This window comes from Phascolarctos cinereus, unplaced genomic scaffold (genome assembly GCF_003287225.1).
Source record: "Phascolarctos cinereus isolate Bilbo 61053 unplaced genomic scaffold, phaCin_HiC Scaffold_4;HRSCAF=312, whole genome shotgun sequence".
In the NCBI taxonomy this organism is placed as follows: Eukaryota; Metazoa; Chordata; class Mammalia; order Diprotodontia; family Phascolarctidae; genus Phascolarctos; species Phascolarctos cinereus.
This window is the reverse complement of record NW_027555847.1, coordinates 593,177,189-593,196,580: the sequence shown is the minus strand read 5'-3', so window position 1 is coordinate 593,196,580 and position 19,392 is coordinate 593,177,189. Positions and strand designations below refer to the sequence as shown.

At 39.3% G+C, this 19,392-nt stretch overlaps 1 protein-coding gene across 5 annotated transcripts in view; it reads left to right on the top strand.

The window, feature by feature from the left end:
• RNF19A (ring finger protein 19A, RBR E3 ubiquitin protein ligase) overlaps nt 1–3,314 on the top strand; it is a 74,844-nt gene extending 71,530 nt beyond the window's left edge. For all 5 annotated transcript variants that reach the window (XM_020969353.2, XM_020969327.2, XM_078153681.1 and 2 more), the window contains 2 exons: nt 44–187; nt 1,069–3,314. In XM_020969353.2, coding sequence (XP_020825012.1) covers nt 44–187; nt 1,069–1,750 — 826 coding nt within the window. In that variant the 3' untranslated portion in view covers nt 1,751–3,314. The remainder of the gene's footprint in view (nt 1–43; nt 188–1,068) is intronic.
• Nucleotides 3,315–19,392: the final 16,078 nt, after the last annotated feature.

The following is a 19,392-nucleotide window of genomic DNA, read 5'->3' as shown; positions in this document are numbered from 1 at the left end:
CTTTGAATCTTTCTTATTTGTATTTTTTTCCTGCCTCTCCAAGGTTGGAAGTACAAGCGGATGTACAGAAAGAACGGTACAGTCTAAGTGGAGAATCTGGCACAGTCAGTTTGGGAACAGTCAGTGATAATGCCAGTACCAAAGCAATGGCAGGATCTATCCTAAATTCCTACATCCCATTGGACAAGTAAGGAAAAATGTAGTTAAAATTGAGAAAAATAAATTAGATTACTTTTAAGAGAACTAAGTCAAATGATTAGTTTGGATAGTGATTCTAATCAGCAAGTTTCTCACTTTGGAATGGAAAGATATGAAATTGTATAATAAAATTACCAAAGCAAAAAATAATTATAAAAGGAGTATAGAGAACAAAGCTTTTTTAAGACAGTTGTGGTTGTAGAACAAAAGTGGATGTTCTCCAGTCTTGGTACTGTTGATTAGGAGGGAAGTAGGGTTTGGACAGCTGGGTGGTGTGCAGTATAGAGTGCTGGGCCTGGAATCGGGATGACACATCTTCCTGAGTTCAAATCTGGCTCATATTAGCTGTGTGACCCTGGGCACTTAACCTTGTTTCCCTCAGTTTCTTCATCTGTAAAATGAGTTGGTGAAGGAAATGGCAAACCACTCCAGCATCTTTGCCAAGAAAACCCTAAATGGGGTCACAAAAGAGTCAGACATAACTTAAAAATGACTGAACTGGACATTGGAAGAGAAAAGGCCTTATTCAAAGGCAGTAGGCCACAAGAAGGGACTTAAAATGGGTTGAAAATATCTTTTTTTCTCAAACAATATGAGTTTTAAGATGAATTCTTTCTACATTAATTTGGTTTAGTAGCTTTTATAATACCTTTGAAAAAAATTTTAACAAAAAACTTTTGGTACCAGCCAAGAAAAAGTAATAAAAAACTGAACCCCCAAATGAGTTTTTGAATGGAATTTAAGCATTTCTTCTACCACTTTGAAATTATTTTTAACCATTATTATCAAATTTTACAGCTAGTTTGTTAAAGTGAATTTCTCTTAGTCTTAAATGAGGTGTTCACATGCATCATGAATTTTATGTTTCAGAGAAGGCAATAGTATGGAGGTACAAGTCGATATTGAATCAAAACCAGCCAAATTCCGACACAACAGTGGAAGCAGTAGCGTGGAGGATGGTAGTAGTGCCCTTGGCCGTGGTCATGCTGGTGGTTCATCTGGTGGTGTGCCAGAAGGTAAATCCAGTGCCACCAAGTGGTCCAAAGAAACAGCAAACAAAAAACCTAAAGGTAAACTGAGAAAAAAGAGTAGCATGAAGATAAATGAGACCAGAGAGGACATGGATGCACAGCTGTTAGAGCAACAGAGCACGAACTCCAGTGAATTTGACTCGCCGTCTCTCAGTGACAGCATTCCATCTGTAGCCGACTCCCACTCGAGTCATTTTTCTGAGTTCAGTTGCTCTGACTTGGAAAGCATGAAAACTTCTTGTAGTCATGGCTCCAATGATTATCATACACGTTTTGCTACTGTTAGCATTCTTCCTGAGGTAGAAAACGACCGCCTGGAAAACTCTCCCCATCCAAGTGGCATTCCTGTGCTGACTACCCCTGCTGAAGTTCCACCATTGAGTTATATTGCTGAAGAGTGTGGGAGCAGTGTTACAACGGCCAGTGTAGATCTCTGCTTTGGTGGGGGACTAAAGGAAACAAATAACAATGATTCACAACAGGTTATGGAATTCAATACTACAATTCAGACTGAGATTTAGGCCTGTAAGTGCTGCAGGATATTTACCACTGAACAGCCCTGTCTGGAGCTGGTTGAACTACCTGTGACTACTGTGAGTTTCAAGTTACCAGCAGAAGCCAGGTTTCATAATAATGATGCAGTTAGATTTTATATGTAACAAGGCAAAATGCTTCATGTGGATCTTAGTTACCAAACTCTGTGAAGTTAAATGAAGCTTTAAAAGTGCATTACAACAGGATAATAAACCGTGAGATCAAAGCTAATGTTTTGTGTGTTTGCCACAAAACTTTGCTTTAAAGTACATACTTGTGTATTCATATAGAAATTTGGCTTAATTTATAATGGATATATAAAATACTAATGTAGTTCTACAGCATTCTCATGAAAACTTGAGACTTTCTGATAAATGGGTAGTGGCAATTTATCGAAAACCACTAAGGGATATTGTTTAAAAGAAACATGAGTCTCCCAGGATCCTTGCAGATTATTCTACGTTAGCTGATGTCCTTTATAACATTTCTACTCATAACTGGGCACAACTTTTTTTTTCCCTTCTGGGACAAATCATATGCAATTTCACTATACAGAGCTTAATGCAGCCCATTTACTACTGTTTGGATACTTGTACACTTTGAGCAATGTTATGGCAATTTTTGCACAACTTTGAAATAGAGAAACATGGTACGTGGTATATCTTGTATAAGGTTTATATCACCTTACTAGAAAGGTATAATGGTAATTAAGTAGACAGACAGCAACAAATAATGGTAAGATATATACAAAATGTAAAATAAGACTCCATTGGTTTATAAGCATTTTAAAGAAACAGTTACTTTTTTCATCAAGGGGAAGAATGTGCCCCACTGATTCTCGGTGCCTTTGGAATAGACTGGGTTTTAAGTGCCTGGTTGTTTGAGGATTTTACTGTGTTGTTTTCCAGAACGTCCTCTGTGGCCACCTTGGATTATAAAAAAAACTACAGAACCTAAAATGACTGTGGTAGATAGGGAAACACATAATTCTTATTGCTGATGATGATGAAAAAATATTAGCCTACCAAAGACTCACTCAGGCTTTAGTGGACAACTTTTACATAACAGCAGTTTGCAAATCACACGCCCGTCTCCAATCACTGAATCAGAGCGCAGTGCGGTGCTTGCACAGGTGTAAAAGGCAGATTCCCAGTGTGGCCAGCTTAATTCCCTTTAGCTTTTGCTTACAAAAGAAGGTGAGGGCTGGCCAGAATGCATGCACTGTTAACTTTCCTGCACAATACACTAAAATGTTAGAGCAAGTGATTCCGAAAAAATATTAGTTAAAATGTTCTCTCTTCTATGTTTCTTGTAAGTATTGCCATTATGGTGCTACCGAGAGTTTTGGTTTGGTTAAAAAGAAAAATGCCATGGGCTGCAGTCCTCTTCCATGATTCTTCCTTACCAGTTCCATTAATATGCTTATAACACTAGTGCCAGTTATGTTATTTGATAATGCTTGTTATGATATTTGTATATTTGTTTGCAATCCAATTTTGCTCAATAATATGCGTGTAAACTGCATACCTGAAATAAATGTCAGTACTAATATTTTATTGTCTTTTGATTTATGCATTAGCTTCTTTTATAAGAATAAGAATATTCATTTACTGTGTAAGAGTTTTCATACAGATTGCCAGCTATCAAGACACTTCTAATTCTGAGCCCAAAATTATAATCTGATCTCGGCAGGTAACTAGCCAAAAGGATACAAGATGAGCGTAAACTTGTTACACATCGCAGGCCCGAGTATAGATTGGGACGCTCCACCAGAGGTCTCCTTCCAGGTTGACATCACACTAGAAAGAGTTGGTTTGGGGTCCAGTCATTCTACTAGTTCCAGATGCACAATGTGCTATCATCTTGCTTACTTATTTTTCAAATAAGTCTTGTCAAATGCATTCCTAAAATACAGGTAAACTAAGCAGCATTTCCTCAGTCTACTAGTTTAATTCCTCAATAAATGTAGTAAGGTTAGTACGGCATGACCTGTTCTTAATGGCGCTTTGTTTTTCCTCTCCTGTTGAGACATTTGTCTGTATCCAATCTTGTAGCACTTCTCCCATTCTCCACAGCCTCTAAAAGGTCCCTGATAATGGCTCACCAACCACATCTGACAGCTGTCAGTGTGCTAGAGTGAAATTCTATCTCCTTACTTAGTCTGAGTATTAGCTCTCTATTGGCCATATTCTTTCTCAGATATTATGCCTATTTCCTGTGAACTCACTAAAATGTGAAGTTGGATGTCATGGGATATAAGGGACAGGGGAATAATTTGCCCAACCTGGACGGGCGTTCTTTCTCTTTTTTATTGGCAGCAGTCCAGGTTAAGTGACTTGTCCAGGGTCACGCAGCTAGTAAGCATCAGGCAGGATTTGAACTCGGATCACCCTGACTGCAGGGCCAGTGCTCTATCCACTGGGCCATTTAGCTGCCCCTAGCATTCTTTCTTACTAAATAATAAACACTTGTCAACCCTTTGTCTCCAAGATGCTGAAAAGTGAACTTCCAAGTTTCATTTAACATAAAACATCAGTACTGTATTAGATGTTGACAACTGCAGCCCGAAAGAACTTGGCCTTCTCGGATCCCTTCCAGCTTCTGTGTCTATGAAGTGAGATGCCAGTGGTGGTTGCTAAGTAAATGTTGCTGGCTGAAAATTAACTAATTCCAGATACTGTTCACCCCGGAGGTTTTCGTTTGTTTGGGTTTTGCTACTGGATGAGGTTTCTGCAGTCATTTGATGCCACCTGACTTACACTCTCAGGCTTCATTGTGTATTGTGTTTTCAGTTGCGCCACCTGCAGGGACTTGGAAACATACATGTAGTAAACTTCTTAGAAGGACGTTCAGAGTAGTGGAACATGACCTGTATTCCAGCAATTCTCCAAATTATTCTCAGCAGACCAGTTTTATCGTTAGATTCCCAGCCTTTTCTGTCCAACATCTGACTCAGATTCCAACTTAAGTTGTCAAGGTTTTAAATTCTTTTGTTGAATAATGTTACTATACCTTCATAAGTTTGTGAGCCTAAGTTATTTTCTTGGCCATCAAGTAATTGCTGCTTTTTTGTTTTCCTTCTGAATGTCCTCGCAGCCTAAATATCTCATTCCAACCCAATCTATGGTAAATCTTCCTGAAGCACATTTTTCTTTTTTTTTTTTTTTTTTCGTGATGCAGTTGGGCTTAAGTGACTTGCCTGGAGTCATACAGCTAGTAAGTGTCAAGTGTCTAAGGCCGGATTTGAACTCAAGTTCTCCTTACTCCAAGGCTGGAGCTCTATTTACTGCATCACCTAGCTGCCCCTCCGAAGCACATTTTTAAAGGACTTCTTAGCATTGGTGTATGTGTGCCTGTGACTTTAAATGCTTATCTTCCTTTTCATTGACTCTTAACTTTTTCTCTAGTGTGTTACATAGTTGCTCATGCTATTTTCTCAATTTGTAGCTTTCCATAAAATTAATACTATAAACAGGCCCCTTAGATTTGTTGCATAAAAGCATTATGTATGTAACAACTCTTATGGAATAATACATCACTTAAAGGTTTACAAAACAATTTTCTCACAATCTTTTGAGGTTGGTAGTACAAACCCTATTTTACTGATGAGAAAACAGAGGCTCTTAGGATTTAAGGGACTTGCCCAGGTGAGGTCACACCACTGGTAAGTCTCTTAAGGCAGAATTTGAACCCTTACTAATTTGAATTCCTTACTAATAGAGCCTGTGCTCTTTCTATTATACCATGCTGGCCCTCAGGAAAGGAACATGAACTTACAGGGACAGCATTGTCATTGTCTTTGAGAACCTGTCTAATCTATTGATAATCATTATTTTTTCCATCTTTCCTAAAATTTATCCTAACCATTCAGAATTTATTCTTAGTTCTGGCTTTACTTACATCCTCCTGGTGTTTTTGTTTAATTTTAACTTCTCAATATTTGAGTCGACCTTGACCTTGAAACTTGAAGAGCCTCAACTAATGAACCTCCTACAAGCCAGAGCTGACTGGTTGTGAGTTTCTGTGATCCCTATCCTGTCTCCTCGGTAGGCTGAGCATCGAATAAAACTTTTTTTTGGACATAACAATGATAACTAGTCAATATCACCTTTTATTTTGTCATGAAGAGTTAGACTTGTAGAATTTTGTAAAACTGTCACATATCAATCTTAAATGGAAGGAATTGTTCTCTTGCCAGGCAAGTGTAAAACTTGTGCTGTTTACCTAATGATAAATCCTGCTCCTTTTCTCAGCAACCATTGATGCTGTCTCCTTGTCAGGAGAAATGAGGTAGAACCAAGGACTTGAGCCACTTCAAAATAACCAGTGACTAACCGAAGCCACTAACCAGCATACTGGTTATACCTTTCTTGAGAACAAAAACCATGCCTTTTAGTTTTCTATTCCCCACGATCCCGAGGGCTACAATATAAAGCTTTTAAAATTGATTGACTTGGAAAAAAGACCCCTTGAAAAGGGATGAAGGACAAATGCTGGTGTTAGGAGAAGGCCATAGTTATGATGTCATGATGATGGGTCTCTGAATATACTGTCAGGTCACTTCAAAGAATCATGCCTTAAAATGAGTTATTTAAAATGTACAGCAGAAAAACAATAAAGGTACTTTAACAAGGTTTTGTATTACTCTTATTGAGATAAAACACTCCATTATAACTTGAGAATATCTAATAGTACATGCCTGCCAGAAATGGTATAGGTATTGTTTTTCCCCTTAAGCAAAAAGATTTTATTCCTTCAACTAGATAATCTCATTTTAGATCCTATATTTTGGTTATTTATTACACAAGATTATTTTACAACTAGCCAGTGAAATGATTTTACATATTGTATTCATTATCTATTGATTAAACCAAGGTCATAATATCTTATATTTGGTGATAGAAAAGACAAGACCTTAGAGTCATTTAGCTCAATCACCTCATTTTTCAGATGAGAAAACTGAGGGCAACAGAAGTTAAAATGACTTTCCTCGGGTCACACAGAGACCAGGGTTCCAAACCCAAGTCCTTCAACTCCAATTTCACTGCTCTTTTCCCATTCTAGGCTACTTTAAAACCACAGGCAAATACACAGAACTGTAAGATGTTTGTCGTCACACATTTGTGAGTTTACTTGACAGGATTTGGAATGTGTATAGACACTTTTTGGTGCTGATTGCTCCAAATGAATGCAATCCACAGACTGATCATAGTGGAAGTTTGTGATTTCCTTACCGCTAAATGTTAGCACGGTGATAAGTAACGTCAGTCAGCGGAACCAAGTTTGGACTCAAAAAGCGCTGGGCTCAAATCCAACACTTAGAGGCTGTATAACTATGAGCAAGTCACTTGACACTAGAAGGACCAAATACATTACAGGAAAGTTTGCTTGGTCCTTCGAAGTATTCAAACTGCATCAAAAACAAAAAGAAAATTGTGTATTTTCAAACCATCTCACTATAATGTTATTTCTCAGATGATCACCAGGCCTCAGTTCCGTCATCTGTAAAATGAGCAGATTGGACTAAATATGGTCTCTTTCAACTCTTAAGTCCTATGATGGCCAGATTATAACAGCAAATAAAGAATTGGGACTGATAGGTTGATTTGACATGCAAGGCAGTGTGGTTTCCATCCTGGAGAAAATGTCCTTAACTCCTTAGTGAACTTAATCCAGAACTATTTCAGATGTTTTTTGGTATGGAGGAAGAGGGTGACCAGGTAGCATCTGAGTAGAATGGGCCAGTGTTCTTAACGATGTTTTTTCCCTGTTCAGTTCTTAAAAAGGAAAAAAAAGTATTTGTTTCAGATTAAAGGAAGTTTTTTTAAAAAATCTTATCTTCTACAATGAAAGAACAGACCCTTGAATCGGAAGAAAAGTAATGTGGCACAAGAAACTCTGACGAATCATTTTGCAGATGAGAAACATGAGGCAGAGAGATTAAGTGAATTGCCAAAGACCACCCGAATTAAGCAGCAGAGCCAGATTCAAACCCAGTTTTCTGCCTCCAAATCCAGGACTCCATGGAACCTGTAGTTGTTTTTTTCTTTTTTTCTTCTGGTTTTGTTTTGGTAATTGACTTCCTGGATTGACCCGTGTCATTAAACCTGGAAGACTGGTATTGGGGACTCGATGTGCTCCTAGGCCTGTGCTAGGTACTAATTACACAAGGTGAGAAGAAGCATTTTTATGCAAAACTAATTGGCCTACTTCATCTTAGGATAAGCCCCAAGTCAGAATGAACCTACCAATTTAGGAGACTTCTATTTTTTGGGTCAACACTTGCCAAAGAATGTGAATGCTAGCTCTTTTAAAATGAGAAAGGACCTGCTTGATTAATTTGCCTATTCCAGGCTTCCGGTAAATACTTGGAGAGGCGCACTTAAGGGAATGTTCTAGAAGGACACTGCAGTGTTTCTATAGTTTCTTTCCTCTCTGTGAAACATTAGTCCCAAGCTGAGGGACAGGGTCCTTTTCTTTGGGAGTTTCTTTTCCTAATGGCTCTCTTACTGAATGCAGACTTTCTTCAGTACTTGGAGAGCTCCCAGTCATCCCTCCCCCACAACTGTGAGGTAGATTATTATACTCATATTTCATTCGTGAACTAGGACCAGCTCTGGTTTGTATAGGAAAATAATAAAAGACCTGGTGCTAACATGGTTTTTCTTTCTGCCGAAATATTTTTGTGTCTGCTGTTTTGCTGGCTTAGGCTGGAGGATCTTGAAAGAAAGGAAATAAGAACTATTGGTAAGTTAGGAAAACTCAGAACAAAAGAATGGTTTGTTTTCTTGGCATTCGTGAGGGTATAACTAAAAAGATCTCACACCAGATCAAATGTAGCACCAAGCACTGAAATGAAACAATGTCAGAACCTGGTGGCTTATAAGTGTTGTTATTTATACGGATATAAAATTCCATGCTCTATGATCTTTCAAGGAAGGAGAACTAATCAGCCTCTTATTTTTAGATATATATTTTTTCATGAAATATTTCACAGTGTCATTTATTTTTAAAGATTTTGAATTCAAAGTTCTCTCCCTCCTACCCCTTAAGAAGGCAGCAATATGATATAAATTATACATGTGAAGTCATGCAAAACATCTCCATATTAGCCATGTTGCCAAAGAAAATAAACATTAAAAAAGTATACTTCATTCTTCTCTTAAGGGTTCATCAGTTCTCTCTGGAGAGGGATGGCTTTTTTCATCACAGGTGCTTTGGAATTGTCTTGGATCATTGTCTTGACCAGAGTAGCTAAGTCTTTCACAGTTGATCATCTTTACAATGTTGCTGTTACTGTGTGCAGTGTTCTCTTAGTTCTGCTCATTTCCACATTGCATCAGTTTATATGACTCCCAAGGTTTTTTCGGAAGCCATCCTGCTTATCACTTTTTATAGTACAATATACAATAGTATTCCATCAAAATCGTATACTGTCCTTTCCCCAATTAATGGGTTTCCCCTCAATTTCCAATTCTTTGCCACCACAAAAACAGCTACTATAAATATTTGTGAACAAATAGGTCTTTTTCCTTTTTCTTTGATCTCTTTGGGATACAGACCTAGTAGTAGTATTGCTAGGTCAAAGGGTATGCACAGTTTTATAGCTCTTTGAGCACAGTTCCAAATTGCTCTGTGTAATGGTTGGGTCAGTTCACAACTCCACCAACAGCATTAGTGTCCTAATTTTCCTGCATTCCCATTTGTCATTTCCTTTTTTGTCATGTTAGTCAATCTGCTAAGTATGAGGTGGTATCTCAGAGTTTTAATCTGCATTTCTCTAATCAATAGTAATTTTAGAGCATTTTTTTCAAATGATCATTGATAGCTTTGATTTCTTTTGTCTGAAAACTGCCTGTTCATATCCTTTGACCACTTATCAATTGAGGAATGGCTATCAGCCTCTGTTAATCATTTTGGGGGAGATTTGGACCTGTTACTTCACCACTTCAGGGAGTTCCCACTGTGGAGATTGCCTCTACATTTACAAATCTCTAATCTTAAGAGACTTGACTGAGGTATGGAGTGGTTAAAGGCTTGCCAAGGTCATCTAGTAGGTGTGTGTCAAAGATAGAATATGAGGCCAATTCTTCCTGGTATTTGTGTCAAATAGCCATGATTATTAAAAGAAAAATAAGAGAAATGCTGCAAGAAAAATTCCTCTGTGGATTACACTGGGGGCATGCAAGAATCTCAACATTTTGGTTTGGTTTTTGAACTTTTTCCCCAACTGCCTTGAGGAACATCATGGTGAATTTAGTTGATCATAATAACTAGCACTTGCAACTTCTTAGCATTTTAAGGTTTGTAAACTGTTTCACGTTTGTTATTTCAACTGATCCGCACAAGGACCCTTTGAGGTAGGTACTGTTTTATTGTCCTCATTTTTGTAAGCAGCCAGGTAGTAGAGTAGATAGATAGATTGAGGGGACTTGGAGTCAGGAGGATCTGAGTTCAAATCTGACCTCAGACATGCACTAGCTTGTGTAACCCTAGGCAAGTCATTTAACCCCGCTTTCCTCCAAAAAGAAAAGAAAGAAATATTATACAGATGCTAGCTCAATAGCATTTTTTTTGAACAAGTGATGATTTTATAACTGAGTATACTGAGGCCAAGAGAGCACAGAGTAAAAAAAGTATGTATCTGAGGCAGGATTTGAAGTCAGGGTTTCCTCTTTCTGAGTCTAGCATTGCATCACCTAACTGTTCCCCTCCCCAACATGTACCATGTTAAGTAATTGCACATCCAAATCTTTTGCCTGATCTGGCTTTCTACTCTCCAGTACAGCCTCAGTGGGAGTATAGAACAAAAGGAAAGAACCAATAAAGATTCTAAAGTATTGGGCACTGAAGACTGAGCAGTCCTCAGGCAGGCTACAGTAGTCAAGTCAAGATTTCTGAGCCTGACCACCCTAACTGAGCAGGTCCCAGCAGCAGCAGAAGGTAACAGGATAATTGTAGAGGCACTATTGGCTGGTCCTCATTCATTTTGCTATCAGTCCTCCTTTCTTCCCCTTCAGTCTTACCAACAGGTTATTTCTCAGAGTTGTTCTCTAGTCTCAAAAATAAACAGAGTGATGGGAAGTGAGGGGAAAATTTAATTTTGTCCTAATATACCAAAACTTTCGCTTTTTTGGATTATAGCTTTAAAGTCCTGGAGCCCATTAAAAAATTACTCAGAGCCTCATCCTTTCTAAAGGGAAACCTTTTATTCTTTCTAATATAGTAAGGTCCTGAAAGGGATGAGCACTATACCTGGGATTTCATTTATATGGGAAGCTCTTGGAGGAAGAAACTCTAATGCAGACTAAGGTTGAGTGACTTGCCCCAGAGTTTTGAAAATGGTTTAATTTCCTACCAGCGCACACACACACACACATACACACAAAATCATGACCCCTATATACGGCTTAACACCTAACATGTGATTTAACACCCTATACATGGTAGTTTAGGGTTAGGAGGTCCAGAATGGAAAAATATGATCTTTAGACCTAAAACTGACCGGCACTTACTGAACAGGTGTTGTTTATTTAATCTATATTTGAGGAAGAAAATGCTTTCTATTTTCTCATCAGCCTGTGACGAGGCAGAAGAACTCTTAAATGATGCATGAATTTTCCACAAACCAACTGGAGCTACTTGTCGGGGAGGGATTTGCAGGGCACAGGTGGAAATGGGAGGAGGAAATCTTACTCCATCATTTGAGGCAGAGATTTTTGATCTAGGATTAAAATTCAGTGAATCTGGAAATTGCCCTCTTACCCACCCTTTTAATTATATCAGAATTCTCTCATTCTGGGGATGGGGCCTACCTACAAAGTTCACTTAATCCTATTGTACAGGTTGGGGAAACTGAAGTCAAGACGGTCACTTAGCCGCTAAACAGCACCAGGACCATATGTAATTTACAGCTTTGGACTCACGGGGGTACTCTGGGTTTTGTCACCAATAACACACTAAAAGGAAAAAAGAAAACTCAAATAGCATTTTGAAACCCCTGCTCATAGTTTCCATTGTGCTCCAAAAGGGAACCCGCAGAGGATAACCCAAAGAGGGCTTTGTGGGTAAGTGTCTTAATAAAAAGAAACACGTGATGACCTGTGGCTCCCACCTCCTTCAGAACCCAGCTCAGACAGCCCATCTGGGAAGCCTTTCCTGATTAACCCTGCCCAGTCTCTCTTCACTCTGACTCGGTGCCTTTAGCACATATTTCTTCAAAATAATAAAATTTAATACATGTTTTATATTATATTTTATTATACTTATTTTGTTATCAATTTGTTCCTTTTTCTGTCACTTATCTTTTCAACTAGACCATATGGAAATTGTTAGGGAAGCTTACATATATGTGTACATATGAAAAGCTTTTATATATGTACATACACATACATGTAAACATCAATATATGTAATATTTATGCCCCAAAACATCTCATACACAAAATACATAATAACATCATAGATCTAGAAGGGACCATGGAGGACCATGTAGCCCAACCCCCTCCTTTTACAGATGAGGAAACTGAGACCTTGAGAGACAAAGTCACAAGAAGCAAGACCACAAAGCTGGAATTTAAAGCCAGGACTTTTGATTCCATATGCAGCATACTGTCCCCGGTACCATTCTGACACCCTCAGTAATGAGTGACAGCCACTATTAGATGACTATTTCTTGTATAAATACACCAAGCTTCTGAAAACCAACTTCCTCTCATGAGAGAAGGAGCTGGTCTAATCTCCAGAAACTCCAGGTGCTTTTTTTTTTTGGAAGGTATAGACATTTCAGATCTGTTTAACTTATCAACATCACCAATCCTTGTACTGCAGTTGGAAGAAGCACTGATAAGCAAAAAAGAAAAAAATTAGGTGGAATGGGGAAAATGTGCTATTTCAACACATTAGAAATGAATGATATCTCATTTGAGATATTTATGCTGCTCAAGCTGTGGAGAAATTTCTTGTGGTTGTAACATGACTCATTACCAGGAGATGGCACCAGAAACCTTCATCCATTCTCCTGGACTATGCTAATATTATTGGAGATATAACCGAGGGATAACTTTTCCAGTTGGCTAAGTATGGAAGGGCTTAGGATTTTTAAAGGGCCTCCACATCGTTTTCTCAGAGCAAAATGAAATTTCCCTTTAATGGACAAAACAAAGGAGCTAAATTTGAGTGGCATTAATTCATACAAAAAAAAAAGGCAGCTGTCATATGTTGTCTTCCTTCCTGTTGACTCCTTACATTCCCTCAATTTTTCTCATGCAGTTCATCCTTGAAACAACTCTACAAGCTAAGTTATTTGATTTCTGGCAAGTAGACACCTCTTGCAAGCAAAAGGAGTATTTTTTGTGATGCATTCTACTTTGCTAATAGATGTCCCATAGCTATTCAAGGCTATGAATTCATACTCACTGGAAATCATAAAAAGCAGGACCCTCCACCAATATATGTAAGCTTACAAGTGAGTTTCTCAGAGCCCTTTTATTTTCCAAACTAACAAGCCAGCAAGCCATGTGGCCCTGAAGCAGGACCTATCTAATTTTTGCTTATCCCCATCACAGTGTCATTGACAGGAATCATTTAAGAAATAAATGCCTTACTCCCCACACCCAGTCATTTCCAAATTTCCGTCAGTTCTACCTCAGTGATGTTTCTTGCATCTGTCTCTTCCTTGTCACTCTGTCACTCACACTGCCATAACCCCAGTTCAGGCCCCTGTTACCTGGTGTTCCCATTCCCCAGTCTCACTCTGCACTCATGCACCTCTGTGCATTTGCATGCACCAACCCTATCTCTAAAACAGACAGCCTTCACCATCAAAAGAGCTCCTGTCCGCCAAGGTTGAAATCAGGTGCCACCTTCTCAGTAAGCATTTCTATTTTTCTGACCCCCCCTCAGCTAGAGAAGATCTCTTTCCCAATCTGTTTTTTCTCTCCCATGTGCTTACTCACCCTAACCTTTGTTGTCATGGACATATTTCATCTCCTACTAAATCGTAAGCTCCCTGAGGGCAAGGACGATGTCTTATTTTGTTCTTTGCATCCCAAACACCTTGGAGATAGTGCTTAATAAATGCTGAACTGACTTATTGGCTGACATGCACTGCTTATTCATTATCAGATGCCTGTCTAACAGACATTTGTTCATTGAGAAGCAAGATCCTCAGAACTTAAAAACAAGCTCTTTGAGAGTGGGATGATATAATTTAAACTCTTCAGAATAGCTAGCATTTATATTTTAGCACTTTGTTTTCCAAGAGCTTTACAAATATCTCATTTGATCCTCACAACCACGTGGGATGGAGGTGCTATTATCATCCCCATTTTATAGATGTGGTAACTGAGGCCGAGAACAGTTAGGTTACTTGCCCAGGGTCACATAGCTAGTAAAGTTCAAAAGAGGATTGGAACTCAGTGTTGTTGGCTCTGTTTGCTGTACCACCTAGTCACCTACAGACTCAGCCATTAGGAAAGCGGGTTGTTGTTGGCAAAGTCATAACCGAGGGAGCAAGTAAATGACAAAGTCACACATTTCCCTCCTCCTACGAAGTTGTTGGATCTCAAATCCATTAAGCATTAGAATAAACAGCTGTAAACAATCCTGCAATCCCTTAAGCTAGAGGAAGGTTATATGTTAGTTCAAAGTGTTCCCTGCTCATACCTGGAAAATAAGACTGTCTGCTTAATTCCCAGTCAGAAGGCATCTAGGGAAAAGGGAGAGCAGGCAGTTTCTGACAGTATTGGGAGGTCAGATGTCACAGTCTTCTGTGTATACAAAGAGAACAGGAGCCCCTCTTTCTGAGTGTTTTCTAAGGGGAAGATTAATATTCTTGAGCTCAGGGCAAGCTAGTATGCTGGCATACCCTCCCAGGCCAGAGTTGCTCCCATGATTCCTCTGGGTTTGTTTTTCTTTGTTTAGTTTAGTTTGGCTTATTATTTGTTTTAAACCGAACCTGTGATTTCATCGCTACGGGGAACTCCCAGTAAGGAAACTCTCTCTACCAATGTAGTCTTTTAGACCAATGTAATCTTCTAGACCATTGCCTCAGGGTGTGAAGAGATTTTGCTTTCTCCCTAAGAAGATCTGATTACAATCAATTCCTGTTAGAAGCAGACCTGGAATCCAGATCTTCCTGATTCAGTCTGCCTTAGTCCAGAGTCTTCTTCCTAGCATTCAAGGCTTTTTCACCATAAGGTGTGCAGGGCCATCTTCAGTCACCCTGACCTATGTCTTGCCACTGGATTTTGATGACTCTGGAGAAGAGCGTGAGGCTGGTGACTTTGCACAGCCCTCCCTCGCTTAAATCCAAGTCACTTGCAAGTCACGGCATCACCTCCTGATGTCATGGTCCTCTTCAAGGAGGAAGGACAAACCACAACCAAAGGGTTCTCTCCACTCCCCTCTTTCTTGCTTGATCTCCTCTGTTCATTCTTTGCTCCACCTGCCCAAGCTGGTCAGCCTTTTGTATGCTGAAAATGCCATGTCTCTGGCTTTTGACATTGCCACGCCAGGGGACAGGGCACATCACCTCACACCTGGACTATTGCAATAGCTCCCTGCTTCACCTTCTTGCTCCAACCTCTCCTCCACTCAGCTGTCAAAGTGATCTTCAAGTGCGAGTCCCACTTCACCTCCCCACTTCAATCAACTCCATTTCCCTTCCTCCCTTTCCCCCTCTTTCACATACTTTTGTGATCCAGCAATGATACTGGCCCCCTTACTTTTCCTTCCACATGACATCTTTCAGCTCCAGCCATTTTCACTGGTTGTCTCCCTTTTCTAGAACTCTCTTGCTCCTGGCTTCCCTGACTTCTTTCAAGGCTCAGCTGAAGTCTCCAATTCTGCAAGAAGCATTTCGTGATCCTCCTTAATGCATTCCCTCTGAGACCACCCTCAATTTGTCCTACATATGTCTTGTTTGTACATCGTTATTTGCATGTTGTCTTCCCCATTAGACCGTGAACTCCATGAGGGCAGGGGTGGTTTGGGCCTTTCTTTGTATCCCCAGTACTTAGTACAGTGCCTGGCACACAATGGGCACTTAATAAATGTTTATTCGTTTGACTTGATATTGACTTCAAGGTGACAGGAAGCATTTTTTCTGCCACAACAATGCTTGAAGATCATCTACTAAGTTGTGGAGGAAGGATCCCTGCTGACAACAATCAGAAAGCCATGAAATGAAATACTGAAGTGAGTACGTTTTTTTAGGTGCGTCATTACAAAGCTTGAATTTTGTATCATTTTTAAGCTGCAAACTGGATGTTAAGTCAAACAGAATGTTTCCTAGGAGTCTATAATTCTGGTCATGATTCTAATGATAACATCTGCAAATAAAGCATCTGTCCATTCAGCTATACCTTTCTGTTATTTTTAATTGATGAAAGAAATGAAAACTTTGCATATTAATGAAGCATTATTTGCATTATCCACTATTACCAGCATTATCCATTATGTTGCCAATGTTATCTATTATGTTACTAACATTATCCATTACGTCAGCTTTTCTGCTGTTTGATGTTATTATGGTTGAAGTCAGTGTGCGTATATTCTTTTGCTACTGTTTTTTCCTACTCTGAATCACTTCATAGATGTTTTGCTTCCTTTCTCTTTATAGTCTTCATAGGATCATAATTTTAGAGCTATAAGAGATCATAGTAGAGGTGATTAGTTCAAGGCACTAATTTTACAGATGAAGAGACTGAAGTCCAGAGAGGTTAAGTAAATCGATTTGCCCAAATTCGTACTGCAAGTAGTAAGTAATAAATTGTTGATTTCAGATCTTCTGATTCTAAATCCAGTTCTCTATCTACTATACCAATACTGCCTCCTATTGGTCCTGTCCAAAAATGAGTTTATCATTCTGTGTATTAGCTCAAGGATTTTACATTCTATGGGGAGAAATAACATGTACACATGAAACTATAGACAAAATAAATATAGACAACTTTGTACTTCCTTCCATTTCATATTCCTCTTCTGGCCAGAGCCAAAACCTAGGAATTATGCCAAGAGGGCGATGGGGGGAATTTTCACTTACACTGTAGCTGCCCTACTCTGAGAGCCTATAAGGTTTCTGTGATGTTTATCTTCTGCTCCTAGACTGTCAAGAATTTGGGGTAGAACAGAGCAGGTGAGGGAGCTATCCAGGGGTTAGAGCTTCTATTGCCAAGGTAAGATAGGGCAGGGAGGGGCTGGCTGGTATATGGCCACCTAAATGCATTTGGAAGTGACTTTCTAAATTTCAGGGCCCAGGGACAAAGCTCCCAGGTTTCCCATCCTAGTTATAGCTTTGCTTTTAGCTTGCAGTTTTGCATTGATAATTTAGACCCCATACCTTTGTCAGACTTCTTAATTTTCTCTTTTGCTTTTAGATATAGCAGGGATTATTTTTGTTGTTCAGTCATGTCAAACTTTTCATGCCCCTCTTTGGGATTTTCTTGGCAAAGATACTGGAGTGGTTTGCCATTTCTTTCCTCTAGCTCATTTTACAGATGAGGAAACTGAGGCAAACAGGGTTAAGTGACTTGCCCAGAGTCACACAGCCAGTAAGTGTCTGAGGCCAGATTTGAACTCAGGAAGATGAGTCTTCTGGCTCCAGGCCCAATGCTGTATCCACTTAAGCAATGTTACGGATGCCCTGGTGCATTTCGCTCTGTGGTTTTAATGCATCACAAATAATGCCTTAATCGAAGTTTCGTGAAGGCTACTGCTGAAAGGTTTGCTACAGCTGTATCATACCCTAAAATGTAGTGGGAGGAAACTTCCAACCTCTTATCTCTAAACTTCTGTAGAGTTTCTGAAAGAAACTGAAAGTTCTATAGAGCTCACTGAAAATCCTGGCATGGTCTAAGTGAGTGATTGTTCCAACTGAGCTTACATAATTGAATTTGTCCAAATTCCAAGAAAACATAATCTAGGTTTAAGGAAGTAGGGTACTTAGATTGAAAATAAAATAGTTTAAACAGAATTTTCAAGTGAAAATTTCCTTAGGAATTATATCAATAATAATAATAGACCTTCACAGAAATAGGGACGGCAGGTTTACAAAATATTTTTCTTATAACAATCCTGTGAGTTAGGCAAAATAGTGGACGCTTATGCAATTTAAGGTTTGCAAACCTTTTTCTATTACTTCATTTGAATCTCACAACTACCTGAGAGGTTAGTAACTACAAGTGTTATAATCTCTGTTTTACAGATTAAGAAATTGAGGTTCTGAGAAGTTGTGACACACAGATGTTATCAGAGATAGGATTTAAACCCAGGTTTTTTAAAATTCCAGGTCCAGCTCTCTACTATCCTTATGCTGCCTTTGCCCAGAGATTATTTAATTCAGCCCACTGATTCATTGATAAAGACCTGAGGGTTGGAGGCTTGCCCAATTCGCCCAAAGTTACAGAAATGGTAAGTGGCAGATCTGAGACTAGATTTCAGGCCTTCTGACTTCTACCCAATGATTGGGAGGCACCATGGAAATATTGGATAGAGCACTGGACTTGGAGTTAGTTTTACCAGCTAGGTGGCTTAGTGGATAGAGTTCTGAGCCTGGAATCAGGAAGAACTGAGTTCAAGTGTGGCCTCAGGCATTTACTAGCTATGTGACTCAGGGCAAGTCACTTAACTCTGCCTCAGTTTCCTCATCTATAAAATGAGCTGGAGAAGGAAATACTAAACCACTCCAGTATCTTTGCCAAGAAAACCCCAAAAAGAGTCACAAAGAGTTGGACAGGAATGAAATGATTGAACAACAAAACAATACTTACTAGCTGTGTCACTTAGAGCCTCATCATCCTCATCTGTAAAATGTGAGTGGGAAGGGCAGCTAGGTGGTGTGGTGGATAGAGCTCTGGTCTTGGAGTCAGGAGGACCTGAGTTCAAATGCGGCCTCAGACACGTGACACTTACTAGCTGTGTGACCCTAGGCAAGCCACTTAACCCCAACTGCATCACCAAAAAGCAGGAAAAAAAAGGGGGAGTGAAAGTTGGGTGTTAGAGATGATGACCGAGATCTCTTCCAGCATATGATCCTACCTTGTATGACATGCTGCTCTATATAGATTGGTTTCATAAATGGCTCCAGCTGTCTTATAAAACTGGAGAGGGTTCATAGATACCTTTGAACTGTATCTGTTGCTTGAGAGTCAGGGAAGATTTATCAAGCTTATCATTTTATGATCATACCAAAGTTTACATTAAAACAGGGAACTCCCAGATGAGGAAATACTCTACCAATGCAGGGCAGTACCTTCTCTGCAACTTCTAAAACAAAATTTTAAAATCTCCTTTGTCGATAAATGTTGGAGAAGATGTGGGAAATTGAAGGAGTGCCCATCATTTGGGGAATGGCTGAACAAGCTGTGGTATATGAATGTAATGGAATACTGTTGTGCTATCAGAATAATGAGCAGGCAGAAAAAAAAAAAACCCTTGGACTTACATAAACTGACGCAGAATGAAATGAGCAGAACCAGGAGAACACTGTACATAGTAACAGCCACATTATGGGATGACTGATTTTGATAGACTTGGCTCTTCCCAGCAATGCAAGGATCTAAGCTCCAAAGACTCATCATGGAAAATGCTGTCCACAACCAGAAAAAGAAATATGGAGTCTAAATGCA